General features: G+C 44.1%; 1 protein-coding gene across 3 annotated transcripts; it reads left to right on the top strand.

The window, feature by feature from the left end:
* Positions 1-2,128: 2,128 nt before the first annotated feature.
* LOC111843420 (protein lin-7 homolog A-like) lies at positions 2,129-23,776 on the top strand. 3 transcript variants are annotated; one of them, XM_023811018.2, is made up of 6 exons: positions 2,129-2,362; positions 11,819-11,937; positions 16,460-16,531; positions 19,089-19,298; positions 20,646-20,864; positions 21,960-23,776. In XM_023811018.2, the coding sequence occupies exons 1-5, from the start codon at positions 2,215-2,217 to the stop codon at positions 20,862-20,864; spliced, it is 768 nt and encodes a 255-aa protein (XP_023666786.1). In that variant the 5' UTR covers positions 2,129-2,214; the 3' UTR covers positions 21,960-23,776. The 3 variants fall into 3 exon arrangements, with proteins under 3 accessions (XP_023666786.1, XP_023666788.1, XP_023666787.1); XM_023811020.2 differs by having other exon boundaries at positions 21,456-23,776; XM_023811019.2 differs by having other exon boundaries at positions 21,432-23,776.
* Positions 23,777-24,801: the final 1,025 nt, after the last annotated feature.

Below are 24,801 nucleotides of genomic sequence, written 5' to 3'. Positions count from 1 at the left end.
AACAATAATAATTAAAATGTCCTCAGGCTTGAGAAAGAGCTGAATCGAGAACAATCCAATATGGCGTGTTTGCACCGAACAGCTGAGTGGTGTAGTGGTTCAGGGAAACCATTAGGAGAGTAACTGACTCGTCTGCCTGTCTGCACTCTCATTAGCTGATGGCTTCTGTAAATGAATCACAGCAGCATTATGTGACATTCAGCTGATGCAGAGCAGCAAGCGGGTCACGGAAAACCAGGGACCAACATCATGAAACCAGATTTGCTAGCTAGCTAAATAACTTGTCGGATTTAAGGTAACCCTAACCCCAAGTTAAGTGGACTTTATCTTCGTTCAGTTACATTTAGCCCAAACTACCTTAAGTCCAACAAGTTATCCTGCTTTGTGAAACTTGCCCCTGGAAGAAACCCCATGATGACATGGGGAGAGCATCAATCTCCATGCACATAAAGCCGGAGAGGAGACCCAAAGCCCGGTCCCAGAAGTGTGAGGCAATAGTGGTACTGTAACAGCTGCACCACCATGGTGCCCCCTTGCACCCAATTTCTGCTGAGAAATTCACAATCTGGCTGCAAGATTGACAGCGAAACCGCTGCACACTCATAGAATCCTCAAGACAGCACCACATCCATCCCAGCCCAGAAGAAATTATGAGGGTATTTTCTTTCTTTTTTGCATTTTTTTCCTCAGTATAACACTAGTCAAACGTTCACAATGGTGAGAGGCAGCATCTCCACATCTTCAATGCTAGTGACCCCAGCTGATAGCCCAAGCTAACTTGGGAGGAAACTGTCACGCTGATCATCTGAAAGGCAAACAGCAAAGATCAGGATCCTTACAGATGTTACTGTGTGATTCATCCCACCTTTTCCCCACTTGCTTACCTTAAGTTGTCTTTATCTCTTACTTGCTGCTTCACCTATCCCTACAGCTGGCCATTTTACTGGTACGAATCAGGCTGAACTGGATTCAAGGGTACAGGAGCATGAACTGTCAACTGTAGAGCTGTAGTCCTCATGCACTATGAAGTCTGCTCCCTTTCTTGCATCTAAATTCCCTTGCTTGGGGTTGGGGGGAGGAGGACTCGGAATTAAGTTAGGGGCTGCTGATTTATTTGCACAGACATTTATTCAGAGTTTGTCATATACACAAATTCCATTTAATGCTTAATCCGTTTATGTGAATGGGTTTTAACCATGGAAATATCATTCTTTCACGCAGAGGGGTAGCAGTTTTCACAGCTTGCTGTACCTGAAGTGATACAGCCAGGATGTGCCCATTATGGCCTGACCTGCCAACTTTAGTCAGCTGGCTGGAGTGAGATTTTCAGTTTGAACCAAGTCTGCACACGCATTTACATGTATGTAACAGTTTTATTACCTTGTAAATAGTCTATAAGGTTTTCAAACGATCCCAACGCTTTTGATGTAGCTAGTTTCAGGTTTATAATGGAATAATATAGATGTGACGTAAGTTTTCTTGCTTGAGGGTCTGAAAGGGTAAATGTAGAGTAGGCAGCCCCGCTATGGCACACATGACAGATAGCGAACACCTGAAAAGGGGGGGGGGGGGGGGGGGGGGGTATTTAACGTTAATCTCTTGAACTCCTTTGAGTTGTAAAATGTATACATGCTTTAAGATGGTTAGCCAGCCAATCCCCCCCCCCACCCCCCCCAAACTGCAGTCCAACAAAACAGAACTAAATAGGTGGTTTGAAGATGGACGGAGTGATCTATGTCTATACAGGACTATTAATTTCAATGTTATTATCAAACATAAAGACACTTTTAAAACTTTAGGCAAAGAATTCATTCTCTACAACATGGCGATGGTCATTTAAACATTCTTAGGAACATAAGAATTCAATTTACAAACGAGAGGGGGCCATTCGGCCCATCAAGCTCGTTTGGGGAGAACTTTAATAGCTCAGAGTTGTTAAAATGTTATCTAGCTCTGCTTTAAAGGAACCCAGGGTTTTAGCTTCCGCTACACTAGCACTAGCACTATATTCCATACTCTAACTACACGCTGTGTAACTGAAAACATACAAACTTACCAATCATAGAAGATCAACTGGGTATAAGTGTTTCTTGACACTTTTAAAGAGAATTTTAACTGACTGGTACTAGTCCGCTCCCTGCGTGTTATTTTGTGTCACTACTTAATGATCATCTTTTTTTCCCCCGTCGGTTTTAAGAATAAAAAAGGCTTGACATGAAAACAACGCAACGTGAGCCCGGCTGTCCCTCCAAGCCACTCCCATCGCCGGACCCGGAGCGGCTCTCCGATGCCACAGCCGCTCCGTATCGCGAGCAGGGAGCAGCCATGGCGACAATGGTCCAGCCGCTGACTCTGGATCGAGGTAAGAACCGCCTCCGATCGTCCGTCCGCCGGCTTCCGCCATCCTGCCCGAGTCGCCAGCGATCGCTTTGCTTTGCGTTTTTCACGCGATTACGCACCGTACCCTGTATTTACCTCCCTACTTACTACAGTGCTGCAATTAAATATAACCGCGCAGGAACCCTTCCTGCAAGTGGACGGAGGTCTGTACATATGCAGAACTGTAATTGCATTATAATAAATTTAAATTAACTCGTAATTCGAGGTTTTCCATGCACAATAGCTAATTGTTTTCCTCGTGTGTTTACAGTTATGTAACGTCTAAATATGTGTTGATATGCTGAATGATGACTTTACAACAGAAGGACAATCGAGTGGGAATTTAGTTACATTTTACCCAGTTCTCCTGTCCCTGACCAATATATCTTCCAAAAAGAGGAATGCGTTTAATATGATGTATTTTTATTGCTGGTTTGTATGGATAAGGTAAAGACCGGATATCGTAGTGTTTTGTAGAAGCAAAGTATTTGCGGGCAACTACATTAGATTGGGGAGTGAATTTGGCAAATGTGTGTCCTGCTGCAGAAGCTACACATTGCATTTTTCTCCTTTTATTTTGGTTAATGGAAACCCCGACGCTGTCAGTGTCATGATGTTTTTACTCGCGTCACATAGGCGATGCTGCGAGACTAGGGGAGCTCAGTCCTCCGAGCAAAGGCAATCAATGTCACAACTTCGGAACATCGGAAAATCAAGCAGTGAAATAAACTGACTTCCTAGCCGAATCTAAACCACATTTCAAATGCTGTCGCTTTCCTATTTTAAACAGATTCAAAACGCAGCGGGACTTTACTTTTAGAATAAACTTTTCTTTTTACCTTACTTGTCGACCCATTGCCGTGCAAAGCACGTCAAAGGAGCATTGAAACGTAACTCCCTCACAACCACAGCCCAAAAGCAATGTGATGGACAACTTTATAAATAGTGAAACGCGACACCGGAGGCATATTTTAAGCCCTATGGCTATCCCCGCCGACTGCTGATATGGCGATTGCGCCGGTGAAGCCCCTTTTCCCAGGGCAAAGCGCATAGCTTAATTTTCCTCGAGCCCCGGGAGGCTCCCATGCAGCAACTCCGGCCCCAGCCTGGCTGATTGGCCCCCATGCCGAGCGCTGCATCAGCGCCTGGTGGCGAAGCTTCTGTGCCCGTGCTTCAGCGTGTCAGCCGCAGGGGTTTGGCGGTATATACTGTATGCACGGACACGGTCACGTTGTTTAAATGAGCCTTCTATCTGGAAAGGGCATATGAAGATCGCTGGATCTTTCGATTCCTGCCGCGTGTGCCCAGTGACTTTCATGCATGGAATGCAGACATGTAAATAAGTGCGACTCACGCATCTTAGGGCACATTAACATATTATTTTATGATTCTACCGTAATTGTTCCAGTCTTTGGAGTGAATGTCTTGATAGCCAGGCAGTGAAACAGGAGCGAAACTGTTGTTTTATTTTAACATTCACCTTTGGAAAAAGGCTAAACCCACGTCATTTTCGATACGTGCTGCATGATTTTACTGTGGCTGTCAAACCGCAGGCAGCAGGGGCTGTGGTGCCTGGCTGGCTGAAATTAATCGTGTAATGATTCCAGAAAGGTAGAGGCACATATAGAGCATCCCCGTCATGTAATGATTAAAGGACTTTTTTCTTTCCTGATGAACACAAATCCTGCCCTTCACTTGCATTACTGCACCATCAAGCACAATTTCAGGCAGAGGAAAAGGAATTTACCAGCAGTCTGAGAAAAAAACAGATATTTGTGCTGACTTCCTGGTATTGTTTTAGCTTGTTCCTGCAAGCCAAAGTCTGTTTCCATATTAAGCTGTGCTTTGTGTGGTCCCCTATGCAGTTCTGAAGGTGCAATGCAGATTGTGAATAAATAAGTACAATATTAGTACTGTTTATGTCTGTGTGCCCTCAGAACTGATTTGTGAGGTCTCTTTTATAGACCATTAAAGTGTATCATGGATTTAACTCAAGAAACATTCCCTCTGTGGCAAAACACCCCATAAAGAAGAAACTAACAACTACAGGACCTACCAGGGTGTGTTGCGCTTATATAACCCATTGCAAGAATATTGCATATTTGTGTACCGTTGTTCTTTCACAGATAGTGTTCAGCCACAGAGATGACAAGTGCTTAAAAGAAGCACTGATGCTATTTGACTGGTTTGTATTAAATCCAGTCTCTCTAGTTATCCGGTAACTGAATTCATAACCACTAAAAGGGAGGATGTGTTGTTTGCAGAATTATCCTAATTGCTCACTGGATAGAGGGCCACACACACACACATACACACATGCAGAGCTGGTGGTTGATGACTTTAATTGGAAGGGGGAAAACCAGGGCAAACCTTAAAATAAAAAAATAAAAACAGTACAGCTATTGGGATGGCTTGCAGAGAAGCTGCAATTACACATGCAAGGATGGCAGTAATACATTAGTAAAGACTAAACCAATCACAGTTATAAGATAAAGGCGAGATCTAGCAGTTGCTCAGTACTACTCCACCCTAAGCCAGGAGTGTTAATGTGGCAGTAATTTATCGCAGATTAGTTTTAACTTATCCTGTTTCATGGCTTGATGATCTGCAGTAGATGGTACGGCGCTCCAGTCCCACGACGTGCTGATCTCAGCCGTCCTGGCAGGATTCATCAGAATGTGTTTTTTTTTTTTTTTTTCGGGTTTGCAGAACCTCAAAATTTTAATCGCACCAGATGGCGAGGCTCCCCACGGGTGTCCAGGAGCGATTTGGAAGCAACACCCTGGCCAAAAGCAGTAAACATGCAAAGATACACACGCGCATGCATGCATGCACACGCTCACCCGCAAACACACAGTTGCTTTTTAGAAGAAAGCAGTCACACAAAAAATCAAAAAGTCTGAATGAAAATGACAGTAAAACGGGAACAAAGTTATTAAGCAAATCAGAGGTCTTAATTTGGTCCGGGGGGTTGGGCTTGGGTTTCTGGAATGATCTGCTGTCAGCTTTAGTACCATGACTCTTAATACACACTAGATGAGATGTTAATAACACATTGAGGAATTGGCCTTTTTTTGCATCACATTGGGAAGGTAGTTCCGTATGCACCTGGAGATGCTGTGATTTATTCCCAGGATGATTTAAGAAACCTTGTTCCAGCAGCACCATATGTCATTCTCATTAACAGGAACATGGATAGCTCTAATAGAGCCAGTGCTGCTTGGGTCCAGCCTCTCAGAGAAAGGGCACTTCTGAGGCAGATTTTAAAACCCCTTTGAACCATCTCCCTTAAGGGAACACCGCATACAGACTCAGCACAATGGGGATTCACTCACTACTTCCTGTTTTTCTCTCTCGAGGGTGCACTGTTTATAATTAGGAATTCTCTAAACGTCTCCTGCTGGGATTACGGGCACGCAGTGCCGTTGGGATGGGATTGTCTTTGCCGGAAATAAGTGGACGGCCGTTTGCAAAAAAATTTAGAGGTCAAGGCGCGATCTTATTGGGGAGAGACGGACTGTAGTGTCAGGAGAGGCTCTGCAAAGATACAGCTCGCAAAGGAGATGCGCACTTGGAGTCCAAAAACGAAACACATAAACCATTTCTATACATTTCAGCAGCTTGGATGTAATTACACACATGGCCAGGGTGGGGCGCTAGTGGTAGGTTTCTGTGGTATTCCTGCTATTCTGCTTGTCCCTTTTGATGCTCATAAATGTGCCAGTAAACATCGCAGGTTGAGCTGTCCACCTCTTTTGAGCACTAGCACAGAAGAGCAGCTTTACTTGCCATTTTGAAGGACACACCTGAAATTCCTTCTTTCACAGAGGCTACAGTCAGGGTCCAGTCGTGTTGGCTGATGAATGCCCAGGGTGGCTCTTTGGGATGCAATATGATCTTAACACCTACACATATATTTAAATCATATTAAAGATAAGGGGAATGTAATGCTGCTCAAAGATTAGCCAAATTATTTGTTTATACACACATATGCACACAGGTTTGTAATTATATCTTTGTGGGGAAAACCCTAGTCCCAACATGGGGACCTTAACCCCTACCCAGCCCTAACCTTAACCATGAGTACCAAAATAAAATGGGAGGCTTTTGGCATTTTTAATTTTTCGATTGCATTCACAGATCATTATGGGGACCTGAAAAATGGTCCCCATAACTTCAAAATAAGGTTTCTATTACATTGTATGGGACATTTCTTCCCCATCATATAATATAAATCTAGTCTTCAAATGTCCACACACACACATACACACACACACACACACACACACAGTACAGGCAGAAGTATCGGGACACACCTCGTAATCGTTGAATTCAGGTGCTTATTTCAGACACATTGCCACAGGTGTATAAAATCAAGCACCCAGCCATGCAGTCAGGTTTACAAACATTTGTGACAGAATGGGTCATTCTGAAGAGTTCAGTCAATTCAAACGTGGTGCTGTCATAGGATGCCACCTTAGCAATAAATCAGTTCGTGGAACTTCTTCCCTGCTAGATATTCCATGGTCAACTATGAGTGGTATTATTGCAAAACGAAAGTGTTTAGGAACAACAGAACCTCAGCCACATAGTGTCAGACCATGTGAAGTAACATAGTGGAGTTGCTGAATGCTGAGGCGCATAGTGCGTAAAAGTCACCAGTGCTCTGTTGATTCATTAACTACACAGTTCCGAACTTCCTCTGGCATTAACTGCAGCTCAATAACTGTGTGTCGCAGCTTCATGGACTGAGCTTCCATGGCTGAGCAGCTGCATGCAAACCTCAAATCACTAAGCGCATGGCAAGTGTTGGATGCAGTGGTGTAAAGCCACTGGACTCTGGAGCAGTGGAAATGTGTTCGGTGGAGTGATGAATCACGCCTCCCCATCTGGCAGTCTTATGGAGGAGTCTGGGTTTGGTACAGTATACGTCAAGAGAACGTCACCTGTCTGATTGCATTGTGTCAACTGTAAAGTTTGGTGGAGGGGGGATTATGGTGTGGGGTTGATCTTCAGGGGTTGGGCTTGGCTCCTTAGTTCCAGTGAAGGGAAATCTTAATGCTGCAGCATACCAAGACATTTTAGACAATATTATGCATCCAACTTTGTGAGAACAGTTTGAGGAAGGTCCTTTTGTGTTACAGCATGGCTGTGCCCCAGTGCACAAAGCAAGGTCCATAAACACATGGATGGAAAAGTTTGGTGTGGAACTTACACAGAGCCCAGACATGTCAGTCTCCATTCATCACTAGAATGGAGACTGAGAGCCAGGCCAGCAACAGTGCCTGACCTCACAAATGCTCTTCTGGATGAATGGGCAAAAATTCCCACAGACACCCTCCATGTGGAAAGCCTTCCCAGAAGAGTGACAGCTGCTATAGTTACAGAGGGGGGAGAAGCTCCATATTGATGCCTGTGGATTTAGAATGGGATGATATAAAGGTTCCTGTAGGTCAAATGGCCAAGTGTCCCAATACTTTTGTCTCCATATAGTGTGTGTGTGTGTGTGTGTGTGTGTGTGTGTGCGTGTGTGTGTGTGTGTGTGTGTGTGAGTGTGTGTGTATTTATATGTATATGAAAGCCTTAGGCATTCAAAGAAAATGTTTAAAGCCATTCATCTGGGTATTGTGTCTATTTTCTGAGAAAAGAAATACAGTTTAACGTTAGAACATAAGCAAATTAATGGTAATGCAATAAACACTAATGGAAATGTCTTCTGTTCTCCAGATTGTTACTGATATCTTGTTGGATAGGTACTGTACATGAACACCACTTTGATTGCCAAACCTCTTCCCAGGAACCTCCAGCCATTCAATGGATTCGTTCAATTAGTCACCAGCTACATTAATTCATTCATTTAATTAGTTAAATAACTGGATAAGGTATTGATCAGCTGAAGGAGGTGTGCTGATGCTCTGAATACTGTGGTGATTTTAGCAATGGCTAAGCTGATACACTTTGACATACAGTAATATCATGGTTTCACATCAACATGAGGGCCATTTAAGCATCATTGTCTTTGACTGCCCAAGGGGCTAACATAACATGATACACCAACCTTCATATTATGGGATGGACAGATCGGGAGTATAAGTTGATGTCACTTTCAGGTGATTTCCTGGCATGTATCCTTCTACATTTATCGGAGGTGGAAAGTTCAGGTCCAGAAGGTATAAATCCAGACCAATATTTTCTTCCAACCAACCAGTTGATGTGAATGTGACTCTTTATCCTCAACTTGCTGGTTGAAACAAAATCTTGGTCTGGATTTATACTTTCTGAACCTGAACTTTCCATCTCAGACGTATTTCACTTTGCCCCTTGGTCAGACTCAGAAGAGAATGGATTAGAGTGCAGCCCAGTTCCTTACATGGCCAAAGCCACTAGATCCCTACAGATAGCGAAGACTGATCTGAAAGGTAATGTTAACACCTGAATGGCTAGAGTACCTCTAGAGTACTCTTTGTGGCATGATTGCGTTTCCCTGTGATTGTTCTTCAGTTTTAGTTATTTATAAGTCTGCCTGGTAGCTGGGGTGACAGTGTGGGTGTTGAAAACTAAGGGAACATTAGTTTTGAAGGGTCTGTATTTATCCCCTGCAGTACCTGTGACATCAGCCTCGACCTTTATCTTTGTAAACACACCACTCAGCCATTTGGAGATCATTTCCCTATTTATTTGTCAGCCGTGACCCGGGGCTCTTATAAAATTCAGCCCGACAGCTCTGCCTGGACTCAGATCGCTACTGATCGCTTCCGCGGTAATGTTAATCCCAAAGGTGTGCTCTAATGAGCCGTTCCAACGCTGATACCCGCCACCCAGCATCTCTGCATTCCAATTACTCCGAGGGTACATTTTGCTAACAGGAAATACAAAATGAATACGGTTCTGGTTTGATTATGCTTTCAGCTCTTTTTTGCTGTTTCTATTTCTATAGTTGCTGACCACACAGTTAGAGTCCTGCCTGGCCCAAGCCCCTATCTGAGATCGAACCCAACTGACCCGAATAGCACTAGCAAATCTAAAACCCAAACCCGACTTGATCCCGAAATTGTGTAAATATAAGTCATACGCATATATTTTATTGACAGTATTTTCAGCTGTGCAGCTTATATGCTCTGGGAAAGTGCTGGGATTGATGCAAAAAGCATTAAATAACAACAATAACAAAAAGCCAATCGAAAAAACTAACCCCAATCCAACCTGAGCCCGAAAAAACGAACCTGTACTTAGCCTGAAACCCAATACTGTGTTGGGGGCCGTCAGGCTCATTCACCGCCTGTTCTATTGTGACAGAAACCTGCAAAGTTAAAGGAAGGCGGCGTATTGATTAATTTGTAATGGGAGAAATGTGGCCATTGGTGGGTGGGATTACTATGCACTATCCAATTGCTTTATGGATTACCCCTGATGGAACCAATAAAAGTAATGAACAGGAAGTGGGTTTGACCAATCAGTGATGTGGCACATTCTGTCCCTGCAAGCTGCACAGTTTAGAAAGTTTGCTATGTTGTAACCATAAACTACGATCGCCTGGACTCATGATGGTTAAACGTATGAACCATTGGCAGATTCACATGCTAATTGCTGCTATATTGTCCCCCGGGATGAGGTGCTCACTAGATTTGCTTGTGCAAACACAAGCAGCTGTATACAGTAAATCGACGGAAACTCACTCCGGATAAGAGCATTACTTCAACATCTAGAAGTAATATGATCCTGTTATTCAATTATCCGAATACATTTATTTTATTGGTTCGGCCAAGTATGCTGCTGTTAGTGGTGTAGGTATAAGAGTGGCTCTGCTTAAATTAATGTATAACAGAGAGCTCTGTCAGTGTACACAAGGAAGATATCACAGAGATGTACACAAGGAAGATATCACAGAGGTGTACACAAGGAAGATATCACAGAGGTGTACACAAGGAAGATATCACAGAGGTGTACACAAGGAAGATATCACAGAGGTGTACACAAGGAAGATATCTCAGAGGTGTACACAAGGAAGATATCACAGAGGTGTACACAAGGAAGATATCACAGAGGTGTATCCAAGGAAGATATCACAGAGGTGTACACAAGGAAGATATCACAGAGGTGTATCCAAGGAAGATATCACAGAGGTGTACACAAGGAAGATATCTCAGAGGTGTACACAAGGAAGATATCACAGAGGTGTACACAAGGAAGATATCACAGAGGTGTACACAAGGAAGATATCACAGAGGTGTACACAAGGAAGATATCACAGAGGTGTACACAAGGAAGATATCACAGAGATGTACACAAGGAAGATATCACAGAGGTGTACACAAGGAAGATATCACAGAGGTGTACACAAGGAAGATATCACAGAGGTGTACACAAGGAAGATATCACAGAGGTGTACACAAGGAAGATATCACAGAGGTGTACACAAGGAAGATATCACAGAGGTGTACACAAGGAAGATATCACAGAGGTGTATCCAAGGAAGATATCACAGAGGTGTACACAAGGAAGATATCACAGAGGTGTACACAAGGAAGATATCACAGAGGTGTACACAAGGAAGATATCTCAGAGGTGTACACAAGGAAGATATCTCAGAAGACACTGTGGACTGGTACAAGCGCTCACTTGTTACTGCTTTTGGTTATAGCGCAGTATGTCTGCAGCAAGTCTGGTAATTAAGTCTCAGATTTTAATATTGAGCGTGAAGGGGGGAAATAATTTAAGCTAAATTAAAATGTATGACTTCCCTGGTCTGGCTGTGAAAATGCCCTTAAAGAAGAATAAAAGCTTCAGTCTATGCGGACAATATGCAGGACGAAGGTTAAAATTAGGGCGTGTGACATCATATCACTTTTTTATGCTGAAGCCACATTTCAGATACACCTTTTCCCCTTTGGCTCGATCCTTTCCGAAGCGACGGGTCATCATCAGCCCCCACCCTCCTGCTTTTGCAAAAAACCTGAGCAAAGATGTTTCTGGCAGTCAACAGAAACTGTAACTCCAGACATCTGCATTATTAGTATTCCGCACGCTACCATTTTCGGTTCCTGCTCGAGAAACTCATTCCAGCCATTAACTAATGAAATCATTAGTTTTGTGTTGATTAAAATGATGTAACTTGTGGTCATCACTCATTCTTTAATTCCGTGTACTTTAAATCCGTCTCCTGATTTGGAAAAAAAAGGACAGTTAATTACAATCCTGCTCTTCCTGCTTCGTTTGACATTAATTAGGGGCAGGGGGAGACGTAGGTGAGTTTTTTTTTTAATCGTCTGCCTGTCAGCAGACAGCCCTACAGAATTCCTGTCTCACTGATTCAACGTAATGTCAGACCGACCTACCTTAACGAGACGTGCTAATTTATTCCGCTATTGTGTATTTTCCCGCCGACTCCCTTGATTGATGTGACTTTACATTTCGTTCCTCCTCTCCTTCTCCTCCTCAGATGTAGCCAGAGCGATCGAGCTTCTGGAGAAGCTTCAGGAGTCGGGGGACGTCCCTGTGCACAAGCTGCAGTCTTTGAAGAAAGTGCTACAGAGCGAGTTTTGCACTGCTATTAGAGAGGTAGGCCTGGGGCGGGGGGCACGGGGCGGGGGGGGGGGGGGGCTATTCAAGTGGACAAACCCACCGGGTAAAAAGGAGACTAACTTTCCCCTTTGAGGGACTGAGGTACTAAGTCCACCCCAGAGGCAGGAGGAGCCCATGATTGGAATTTAAATTACGTTAGTCTGGAATGGGTCAGGGAACAGGGAGTAGACGCTCGAGGTGGAAACCAAATCACTGATGTGGGATGGCGATTTGAGGCAGTTCTGAAGTCGAGCTCTTAGCTAACTCAGCCTCCATCCCATGCCTGTAGACCTTCCTTTTCCAGAGGTCTCTCCATACAAACCCAGGCCCTCGCAGCCTTGTCAAGGTAAGCTTTAAAGATAATCAAGTGGGATCATTATCTGAGCATTTTCTGGAAATATAACCAAATTTGATATTGTTGCCAGGGCCTGCTAGCTTGTTTTACCAGTATAGTTCTGCTGAAGCGCCTCCTATAGACAGGTCTAGCACATTATAGGGTACCAGGAGAGAGAATCAACATTCTGCATGATACTAGAAGTATAAATAGGTATTTAAACTATGCAGTCAGATGATAGACAATGTCAGAAAGTCAAACACACAGCTGGAATCTTACATTTTCCATAAACAGGCATGTTCTGTCATTAGCTGTCTAGTTTGCTAAGATGTTTTAATGGGACAAAAAGCCTTCCGCTTATTTCAAAATCAATATGCGCAGCCATTTTGGGGGTAATTAACTTCCGTCTGATAAGGGTGATTCACAAATGCAGTTGCAAAAAGGAAAGAATTGTGCTTTTTGGTTTTCCACTACTTACATAGACACTTTTAAATTGCGTTTCCTTAGACGGTACAATGACATTGTTTTTTTTGCCCAGCTGTTAGACTGGTGCATAAGGAATTTAACAAGTTATTTCTGGTCCAAAGCTTAGGGAAATTGTTGTTGCTCCCTTGACTAAAGAAATGATCATGATCATTTCAGAACCAATTCTAGACAAGCCAATCTGTAAAAACAGAAGTAAGCAAGAATTACTGACTTAAAAACTACTTTTTTGCAGACGCCTGATTTCGGCATACTGCCACAGTAGATTTAAATTTGCAAAGACCAGCCGGGCTACTTACATGAAGCTGAGTACCAGGTTAGAACAACCAGAACTCAAGGTATTTCCAGACATGCAAGGCAGAGGGAAGGTGAGGAGCTTTCTGGGGACTGAGCAGTCGAAGTTTGGGGGACAGGCGATCGCTGGTAGGACACTGATGCCAGCCGGGATCGTGGAGCTGCCTGTTAGGGGTCTGGGCTCCTGTGGGCCCAGAGGATTCTGGGATAGGTGGCAGGTACACTGAGAACACTGGATAACAGTATTAGATGGATCAAAGAATGTACAGTACTGTGCAATAGTCTTAGTCAGTCAAGGAAAACTGTGCTTAAATTATATTAAGTTATGTCTGTCAAAGTGTGTCAGCTTAAACATTTCAAAACCTCTCCTAAAATCACCCCAGTATTTGCAGCAGCCATGTATTTTTTGACTTGACCACTAGTTCAACATGTTCAGCTAATCAACACCTCATTGACTGTTTTTTTTGTAACAAATTAAATGAATTAATTAAGCAAGCCTGGTGGTGGTTAACAAATACATGGAATGGCTGAGGTGCCCCTGAGGAGAGGTTTGAGACCTGATGCAATTGTTCTAGCCATCCAGTAAGATATCAGTGACTGTTGGGAGGACAGTAGATGTCACTGTTAGTTTTTGTTGTGTTACTCCTAATTTGCATATGCATCACTTCCTACCCAGATAAATGGCTTTACACATTTCCTATGACTGCCTAAGACTTTTGCACATTACTGTATATCACATACAGACTAAAAGAATGTTTTGTGCAGCCTGCTGAGTTTGAGTAGGACCATTTCTTACTTTAGGGAAAGGTAATAAAGATGATTTGTCCATTAGCACATAGGTTTTGCGCCCTCTTTGATTTAGAGTGCTAAAATCTCAGAACCTTACAGGAAGAGTGATTGGTCATTTGAGTCAGTGAACCCAGTTAGGTAGCAGCCTGGAAATGTGCCTATTTTATCTACATCATGGCAGAAATGTGACAGCGCATGAAACCCCACTGATCTGCTACAGCCGGCCTTTCTGTGGCTGGCGGGATGACAGACGCTCGCAGGCAGGGGCGTGACCTTCAGACAGCATCCTCAACTACACTCTTTATGCTTATATTTAAAACCCCAGCAGGAGGTGTGATGGCTCTCTGGGTAGTCTTACTACATCACACATCCATGGATAGGGGTTTCTGGGTAGTCTTACTACATCACACCTCCAGGGATGGGGGTTTCTGGGTAGTCTTACTACATCACACATCCATGGATGGGGGTTTCTGGGTAGTCTTACTACATCACACATCCAGGGATGGGGGTTTCTGGGTAGTCTTACTACATCACACCTCCAGGGATGGGGGTTTCTGGGTAGTCTTACTACATCACACATCCAGGGATGGGGGTTTCTGGGTAGTCTTACTACATCACACATCCAGGGATGGGGGTTTCTGGGTAGTCTTACTACATCACACCTCCAGGGATGGGGGTTTCTGGGTAGTCTTACTACATCACACGTCCAGGGATGGGGGTTTCTGGGTAGTCTTACTACATCACACCTCCAGGGATGGGGGTTTCTGGGTAGTCTTACTACATCACACCTCCAGGGATGGGGGTTTCTGGGTAGTCTTACTACATCACACCTCCAGGGATGGGGGTTTCTGGGTAGTCTTACTACATCACACCTCCAGGGACTTAAATCTCACCTCTACTTGGTGTGAGTAGGATTTGCATGTTCTCCCCATATCCTGCAGATTTCCCCCCATAATCCAAAGACAGGCAGTTAGGTTACGTACATGGTGCCGGAGACATTCCCAGTTTCAATTTGATGCAGGGATTTCCAGGCACATCATGGTTATCAGAGATGTTTCATGCAGAAAAGTACATACTGTCAAATGAATGTGGGTTTTAATATTACAATATCTGAAGAAGTGGAGTATTTTGCATTTGAATTTTACTTGTGCAGTCCCCCCCCCCCCCCCCCCCCACACACACACACGCACATGCAGGTTTGTGATTATATCTTTGTGGGGACTCTGCATTCATTTCTATGGGGAAAGCTCTAATCCCAACATGACAACCTTAACCCCTACCCAGCCCTAACCTTAACCATAAGTACCCAAACAAGATACGAGACTTTTGGCATTTTTCATTTTTTTATTGCAGTTACAAAACTGGTCCCCACAATGTCAAAATAACAGATTTTTATCATACTGTGGGGACATTTGATCCCAGCTATGTAATATATATATATATGAACCACACGTACACACAGACACATACACATCACAATGACTCAGGTAGCCTTCAGTTTCCAACAGTTTATAGTTGTATAGTATATCTCTTGAGTCAGGCATTGGATAAGTACTACATTGTTACACAATGCTAAATTTTCCAGAAGAACCATCCTTTTGTTGCTTAGACAACATGAAGGATTAGCAGAAACCTCCTTTGGTTGGACCAGCCCACACATTGCAGGAACGGTCGAGGTGAGGTGGTTCCGTTTAAGGTTCTGACACCCTGGGTACTTCATACGCCCCTGATATGCTGGGAGATGAAAGAACTTTTCACTGATGTAGGCAGGAAGGGTAAAATATATACTGCTCACAAACTCACACACTAGAAAATAAATAAGGCTGGACTGTTTTTATAGAATTGTACTGAGATTCAGTTTTGCTCCAAAAAAGTGAAATGAAATATTCATCAGATTGTTGAATATAGCAGAAAAGTTCACTAGGTTGGCAAAAAGTAAAAAAAAAAATAACATGGCAGGCAGGAAGAGGGCAGCCTTTGTGGGGTCCATTTCTAAGGGCCAGCTCACTTTGCTACTCAAAATGGTCAAATGGACTCATATTTACATTCCTTCCAATAAATTTCTGAGTAGGCAGACAAGAGATTATCAAATGCAGCTCATTATAAGGCCAAAAGGATTTATTTCATGAAGTTTCTTATTTATGCCTGCATATAAATAAAAAGAATGCCATATCCTCATTACGTACGAGTTCACGGAACGCTCGAGGTCTGAAGCTGGTATTATGTATATATTACTCATTACCAGATACACCACTATGTCCTGGACCCGACAGAAATAAATGTTTGTTTTGCAAAGATTGCTTATTTAATTGTGTTTTTTGCAACTTTTGGGTAATCTGTGTTTAAAGACACTAGTGCCTGAAGACAAAATTTAGGGTCTGTAAAAATTAAAGGAGCCTTTCGCTGTTAACTCTCAGTGAGCTACAGTGCTAGCATAGACGTCCTCTATAAAAATGGAGGGTTCTCCTAGTGTACCAATACCAGTCACTGCCGTTTAACCATGACTGCAGATCGCATGGGATCTTCCACTAGGACCTTATGTATATAGAGGGAAATGGGTGTTTTCCCTAATGCACAAAAATGCTGATGCCGTTTTTCTTTACCCATTTTTCTCTGCAGGTATATCAGTACATGCATGAAACAATAACTGTGAACGGCTGCCCAGAGTACCAGGCCCACGCTACAGCTAAGGTAAAAGCTTCCGGCCGCCATACCACGCACGAGCGAGTGCACCACAACAGTGTGAATGCGCGTCTGTGTGTTCATGTGCATCATTAGTACAGGTGCTCTTTGATGTACGCGGGGTCACATTCCGATGACGCCATCATAAGTGGAAAATATTGTAAGTCTAGCCTGAGAACAGATCAAAGTTCAAAGTTGACTGTTGAATGTGCATCGCTGTAGCACCATCGTGAAGCGAAAATATCTTAAGTCATACCATAGTTAAACGAGGAACATCAATACATCAGTACTTCATCATATTTAAAGTGTTTTTGTCATTCCCATGTTCTAAAAGACAGAAAAACAAGCTTGTAACTCAGAATCTCGAGATGAATAGATAGTGAATTCCATCTCACCTGGGTGACTGAGACACGGTAAGAGCACGTCTGCGGTTCAGAGGTAGGCTGGCGGCGATTACCGCCCTGGACTCTAGCCACTGTGACCATGAACATGCTCCATCAGGAATCCTCATCCGTGCCGCTCGAACAGAACCCACGTGATCCACAAAGGGCAAAACGGCTCCCTGCTCTGTTTCCTCACAGATGATGGGGTGTTGAGGTTTGGACATCGCCCTCTATGAGACACGCAAGGACGCCACCACGTTCTATATCAGTTCATTCAAGGCATTACTAGTATTTGCCAAAAGGATTGTGAAGTTATCTGGGTAAACAGGAATACTGTGAAACTTTGTCATCTCTATCAAGGCCTTGATACAAAATAGTGTCTAAAGAGTATGATTCACTAGAACATTTTTTAAAATGCAGAGCTTGGGGCAAAGTTGTACCAAGTTGTACAGTTCTGCCTTTCCAATTATATTTTGGGAATCCCAGAACAGGACGTTAATAAGGACAGGACAGCCTCGTCTGATTTAATGTCACCTCACCAACTCAACCTTTCCGGCTAAGCAGAACCGTAAAACTGACAACTGAACATTGGCCACCAGTATCAGAGCAATAACACAAACCGGCTTAGGACCCCGGGGGGGCGATTTCAATTAACAGTGATCAAATCACAGGGTGTGATGCCATCCAAATCCCATTAACGGAATCCTTTCTGGGTTAGCATGGAACAGACATACTAATTGGGCATTATATGTACACACACACACACACACATATATATATATAGTTAATACTGAGTTAAATCTCCTGCAACAGTAGTCTCTTTGCCTGAACCAGACAGAATAGCGATACTTTATCCCCGTGGGGAAACTCTCAGCATGCAGCAGCCCTACAGTCAGGGGATTAAAGGCCTTGCTCAAGGGCCCGATCTGCCAAGGCTGGGCCGTGAACCGGCGCCTTTCTAATCACAGGCTTAGCCCACAGAGCCACACGCCGACTTAACTAAACAGCCACATAAAAGATGACTTCCTGTTAGATGGCACTACCAAGCCCAGCGTTTAGAAACAGCTCTGAAAAGGTGAAATAAAGAAAGAAAGAGCATATTTACTGATAGAAGATTAAGGAGAGGGAGAAACTGCTCGTAGGAAATACTGTGGAAAATGCTAGAAGGCTGGTTGATCAGTCAGGGTCTGTCTGTGGCACTTTTCAATTCTCCTTCCAGAAGCTGCACCTGCGAAGGTCTAACAGAGGCACCATCCTGCATATCAAATGCTGTAGAGTCACATGACCCACATAGAGTCAGGTGATCCACCTCACATAAGTGAGTTAATGAGTGTGCCTGGCAAGTGGGCCGTTTTGCTGCATAACAGAAAGCAAAGGGCAGCAAAGTCCCTGGGGAGAAGTTCACACATCCACATGGTTTAAGGAGGAGATGTTCTGCTGACAACTTCTGCGAGTGTTTCGCAGCATCAGGGTTTGGCTGTTTTCTTTCTCCGATCCCAGTTTCCCCAAACTCCAGTAACAAACTTCGGCCCGATTTACAAGGCGGGTTTGTCTCGGAGTGGAAATATCCGGGGTGGCAGCAGAACCCCGGCGTTGCTGGTGCGTAATCTGACAGCTGCGTAGTGACTCAGCTCCTTGTCTCCTCAGAGGAAGACGGATCGTAATGCCCCCAAACGAAAACCCATACCTTGATCAGAAGTGAAGAGCCTTCTCTGGTCCAGAAGTGGCTGAGAGCAGGCAGAAAGCTCCAAGGCTTGAGTGCTTGGATGCATCTGAGGTGCTCCACGCCTCTGGCATCGCTAAGCAACACAAAGAGGAGGCGGAGTTTTCGGATACTCTCGTTTGGTTTTTAGAAACAGTCAGGAGAGCAAAAAAGTCAATTCCCAAAGTATGTTGGGGTATAAAAGCTTCCAGCAGCTTTGGATGCATTTGCGATGAGAAGAAACACCATGTTTGATACCAGAAGCTGAAATCCAGTTGAAAACAGGCTTTCAGTTGGCTCAGGGATAGCGGAACCCAGTGCATTAAGTAACGTTGATAGCTTCAACACATAAATGATGACTCCCACACTGATGTGTTAGGGGGGGCTCAGGGTGCTGACAGTATGTGATCCAAAAAGCAGCGATTGTGGGGCATTTTTGGAGTCTCTCACCCCCGGTTCTCACTCTGGATCTCCGATGCAGGCTACGGTGGCGGCGTTTGCAGCCAGCGAGGGCCACTCGCACCCGCGCGTGGTGGAGCTGCCCAAGACCGAGGAGGGCCTCGGCTTCAACGTCATGGGCGGCAAGGAGCAGAACTCGCCCATCTACATTTCGCGCATCATCCCGGGGGGCGTGGCCGAGCGGCACGGCGGCCTAAAGCGGGGCGACCAACTGCTGTCCGTCAACGGCGTGGTGAGTCCACGATCCAGCGCGACCTTAGCTCAGGAGACCAAGGTGACAAACACTTCCTGGCAGTATTGAGGAGTAAACAAACCCTCCAGGGTCCCCTGGTCAAAACTCAACGCTGATCTTCTAAGCAGGACGAACCCCAGAGGAGATGTGTGCAGTGACCATGACAGAAGCAGATCTGTAACTTAACAGACAGCCAGGTACCCAGAGGGGCTCGGGGTGAACATGTACCCCTCAATATTTCATTTGGTTTAAAAAAACATAGATCTTTACTTAAATGATTAAGCTGTGTTCCCCTCAATATCGAACTCTCTCCTACGTCCTTGACGATACCACTCGCAGTGCTAAAGTGACATTATAAAATGAGAGATGTGCTTATGTCCTACACCCTTTATAGAGCAGCCGTTCGAGACGTAACTTTTTAATCAACTGAAGAAACTACTTTGAAGTTACAGTCATGGTTCTGTAAACACAAAATGAACAGAGAGGTTTTAGGATCTAGGAGCTAACCAGTTAACTGTCTGTACTGCTTATCTATCCACTGAGATTCTTCTGAAATTACTCCCTATCCAGTTACTGGTGCAACGATGCGAAGCCTATTTTGACTGAAAAAAGGTATCAGTTCAAGTGTAATTTCACTATTCTTGTATAACTGTTTTATATCAGCACCCAGAAAAAGTTCAGGCTGAAGATGAACGGAAACATGTATTGTTTGGACAAACCCTATGGATTCTTACCACGCAACCCTTTCACAAAGAATCTCAAAAGCAATTACATTTACATTTTCATTTATTTGTGTTTGGCAGACACTTTTGTCCAAAGCAATGTACAATCGAGGCAAGTAGCACATTAGAAATATACGTGCTGTAGAGCAGTCGACTAGGGATTATTTCACAGCCATTTATAATGATATAATTTTCCATTTATGCAGATTTTAGAGGGATATTAATGAAAACATGCACTTACATTTGATTTTAACTAATGTGTCCTCTGTCCGTAACATAACAGACTGCTGAATATGACAAGGATTTACATGCAAAGTCATGCACGGCACTTAACAATAATAGGATTTTCTTACAAACAAATCAGATGAATCTTATTTACGGTAAATGTTAGAAAGTGCTATAGCCGAGTTATTGTTCCATAACAATTAGACATCATTGCAACAGCGCCAACAGGCAACGTTAGCAGTTAGCCGAGCACCAACAGGCAACGTTAGCAGTTAGCCGAGCACCAACAGGCAACGTTAGCAGTTAGCCGAGCGCTAACTGGCAACTTTAGCAATTAGCCGAGCGCTAACTGGCAACGTTAGTAATTAGCCGAGCGCTAAGTACCCCCTCCCTGTGGCAGAGCGTGGAGGGCGAGCACCACGAGAGGGCCGTGGAGCTCCTGAAAGCAGCCAAGGACAGTGTGAAGCTGGTGGTGCGCTACACGCCCAAGGTACTGGAGGAGATGGAGGCCCGCTTTGAAAAGCTTCGCACGGCCCGGCGACGCCAACAGCAGCAGTTGCTCATCCAGCAGCAGCAGCAACAGCAGAACCAGTCAGCCCAGCAGAACCACACATCATAGGTGAGGCCTTCCACCCCAAACAGGTGATTCTGCCCAATACCGGCACATCAAACTATCTCAACCCCAAAAAGTGGGGTATTCCTGATATCCGCCCAGAAACCTGCCAGTTTCCCTTTAAAACCAGGAGAACGGAAGTGGGCGTCTTGAGCGATTCGCCTGGCTGAGGTGCACTTCCAGTCTCCGCCTCGTTCACGCTCGGAGAAACATTATTTCAATAATTCAGGTGGAGGTGGGGCACTTTTGAATTATTTATGTCTAGACAAATAACAGCTCTGACTTGTGAATAGCTGTGATAATACTGCAAACAAAGCCAATCAGTTTTCCCCGCTGCCTCCGCAATGCACTGCTGCCTGTAAGCCAGTTTGCGAATTGCTATACTCTCAGTAGACAAACATATCTCTATACCCCATATCCACTTTTTTGGATTTACCCATTTAACGCAAATGAACAGACATTTCCATGTATATGAATGCCGTTACTGTAGTCAGTAGTGCTGCTAATGGATTAGGGCAGATCCAGCTGGAAGATCTATCCTATAACCCTATAACAGCATTCCCGTTTTCATAGGGCCTCCTTTGTGTTGGCATTCAGGTGTCCGAATTCTTCTACCAGGATCTCCCAGGGACTGTGCTGGGAGCATCCTGAATTAACACAGGCTGCCAGACATGAACACAGGGACACCAGGCTGGATTCTCTAAGGGTCCGACCCCTTCCCATGCATGTTCCCCAGGAATGGGCTTCTGCAAAGGAGAGCTAACTGCTTTCAGAAGCTGGATGGATGAATGGATGGATTGATGGATGGATTGATGGATGGATGGATGGATTGATGGATGGATGGATGGATAGGACATACAACTTAAAACTTATAATTTAAAAAGGATGTAAAGAACAAAAATCAGAATATTAACTGGCTTCAGTTAAGTTAAGGAACTAAATTTCTGAGTTCAGTTATGGGACGCTGCAGAGTGGTAGAATAAGGAGCCAGTTCCTGCAGTTCTGCTCCGCCTCTGTGTTGAAGGCCCACACCGAACTCTAGAGAAGGAACAAGACTCAAGTGACCCTCGGCTCCCATCTCCACTCGCCTTCTGCAAACAGGGGAAAGAGGAAAGGACACCGGCTGCCAGATGTTCAGCGTCCAATCCCCCATCAGCAGTGAGTTCACCGGGAAGCAGATCCCATCTTCTCATCTGGAAGCAGCCTTTCCACCTACTAGTTTCACAGCTGTACCGCGGAGACCTGTGGGTGTTCATGCTCTACAGATACACTATATACTGGTGCTTAAGAAAGGGCAGTGGGACGAGAGACAGATTTGCACTGATCACCGTCTGTTTCCACCAACAACTTTGTTCCATTTACATTTATTCATTCAGCAGACACTTTTACCCAGTGCAAGCTACATATGAGAGATCAGGGTCAGACAATATCCCTAAAGCAATTGGGGTTAAGGGCCTTGCTTAAGGATCCAAAGATTAAATCTCTCTGCTGACTACAGGATTTGAACCAACGACTACCTGCTCCCAAGCAGAGTCCTAACCTACATACCCCCTCCCCCCCCCCCAAGTAGCTGAGAGAAAAAACATTGTGAAAGCCAGGAATCGTCTCCTCCATTTCATAAAACTCATCCATTTTTCACCAAGACATTTTTTTAAAGCTGAATGGTGTGCACATATTTTGTTGTGTGAATGGACACTAGATACCATGTTTAAGGTATTATTTGGAACAAGTGTATCTTAGCATGAGGGTTTTTGGTTTAGCAATAACGTTCATTAAAAAAGACATTGGCAGACTTGTGAAAGAGGAGCTCAGCGTATGAGGAGACGCAGAGCCTCCTCGCATGGTAACACCAACACCTGACTGTACCCACGTTAGCCCTTCAGGTGCAAGACCTTAGGGTGACCAGAGTATCTGCGTAAGGAACATGAGTAAATGGAAGGGCAAGTTTCATAGAATCGTTTTTTTTATTAAGAGTGATTCAGGACTGTCTTAATGAAACTTCCCCTGTTGGGTCAGTCTTTAAGCGTATAAATGATGTTAATTTATAATTACATTTTTAATCTACTCAGCACTTAATAGCACATAGATTTGGGATATTAAAAAATGTATATATCACCGTGGTAACGAATCGGTCTTAATATTTTGTTGACATTAAATATTTATATTTTATAACATATAAAATGTGAAGAAGCTGTTAATAGGCAGCTACCCATTATGATGTGATTGATAGATATCATACAGGGAGGGTCAAGTGAAGAATTGCGTTTATATATTTTAATGAGCAAACTGAAGCACTGCTTCACCACATGGGACTAAGTGTCAGATGAGCGCATAGTTAAATACTCCGACTGCCCCTTGGTTTCCTGCAGACAGCACGGACCTTGCTCTTGCATCACAAATGTTCCACGAGTCTATTCCTTTGTGGAAGGAATGCAAGATAACATGGTCTAACCACAGACAGGTGCCTGCTCTCCATAATAATACAAAACAGATCGATTTGTAATTCGTCTAGAGACTAATAGTTTTTAGTAGTAACAGGAAGGTCGAGGAGTCAAACTACAAGAGTCTAAGATGCAGAGGTGGCAAGTCCTGGTCCAGAAAGTACAAATCCAGACCAAGATTTTGTTTCAACCAACCAGTTGAGCAGTAAAAGGTCACATTCCCAGAGTACTCAACTGGTTGGTTGAAATAAAATCTTGGTCTGGATTTGTACTTTCTGGACCTGCACTTGCTACCAAAGATGTCGGGTAGCCTAGCGGAGCTGTGACGTGTCTCGCATTCTACAATTCTTCCTGAATACCTTTACATACCACATTTCCCATCCCTCTTGTCAATCATCTGAATCGTACTGCACTATAAGAGAAAGACAGACGACATGCGATTGTTATATTTGTAAATAAATATGCGTGTGTGTACAACAGTGCCTTCTGTCCTTATGTCTGTTAGCCTTGCTAATCTCATTTACATTTTATTCATTCAGCAGACACTTTCACCTAAGGTACAGTCTGTGGTGAAATTGGGGATTAAGGGCCTTGCTCGGGGGCCCAACAGCAAAATCACTGATGACCCAGGGCTTTAAACCCACAACCTTCTGAGCCCAGACACAGCCTTCTAACCTAATAAGCCACACACCCTCACTCAGTTCCCCATCCCCTAGTTGCTTGGGAGAGAGGTGGATGGATGGTGCTGTCAGACACTACTCCTCATCTAGGCCCCCAAAGGCCGTCATCTCTCAGCGTCGCCTGCTGTCCGACAGACAGGCGAAGTGACGAATGACAGCGGTCAGTGGTGACCTCAGCAAGGGTATCATCGACATCCCGCAGCTCTGAATGCCTGTGGGGTTTCTCAAGCCTATTCCTAAACCAATACGGCCACTATGCACCACATTAGGAAGCAGTACTGGAGACACTGCAAAAGAACCCCCAAACTCAGCAATTTCTCCACGCCTGAACATCTACACTAGTTAAGGCAATCAACACATGTACAAACCACTATTCGGAATCTAATTGAAAAGGGGGTATTGGATTAAAATCCTGGAGCAAGAAATACTGGGTAAATATTGCAAGATCATATTTGCAAAACTCCACACCCTGTCTCACAGCTGCATCCAGAAGCATCTGCCTTTGCCTGCCTCAGGGATTTTCCAGAATATTCTTAGAATCAACTGCAATTCCTCTCGCCAGCATCTGGCATGTCTTTCCCCACATGAGCCCTCAGATGAGCTCAGGAGTTTTTAGCAGATAGCATAGTGGCTACGGCCTTTCTTAAATTTGCCAGTTAAGGTCCCAGTAACCTTAAGCATTGCATTTAACCTGAAAATGCACCAGTAAATTATCAAAATAAAAATCACGACCTGCTTTGGGTAAAAGCTACAGCAAAATGCTAATGCAAACCTGAAGGCCACTTGCACATTGCAGTGCCACAGGTACGATTTAGCAGTTTC

Source organism: Paramormyrops kingsleyae, chromosome 3 (genome assembly GCF_048594095.1).
Source record: "Paramormyrops kingsleyae isolate MSU_618 chromosome 3, PKINGS_0.4, whole genome shotgun sequence".
NCBI classification, from domain to species: domain Eukaryota; kingdom Metazoa; phylum Chordata; class Actinopteri; order Osteoglossiformes; family Mormyridae; genus Paramormyrops; species Paramormyrops kingsleyae.
This window is presented reverse-complemented; position numbering and strand designations above follow the sequence as displayed.

What these genes read in the sequence shown, in the direction of transcription:
- LOC111843420 (XM_023811018.2), top strand. Translation starts at nt 2,215, where the DNA reads ATGAAAACAACGCAACGTGAGCCCGGCTGTCCCTCCAAGCCACTCCCA. An exon ending in TTTGCACTGCTATTAGAGAG is followed by an intron (nt 11,938 to 16,459) that starts GTAGGCCTGGGG and finishes TTTTCTCTGCAG; the next exon opens with GTATATCAGTACATGCATGA. An exon ending in TGCTGTCCGTCAACGGCGTG is followed by an intron (nt 19,299 to 20,645) that starts GTGAGTCCACGA and finishes TCCCTGTGGCAG; the next exon opens with AGCGTGGAGGGCGAGCACCA.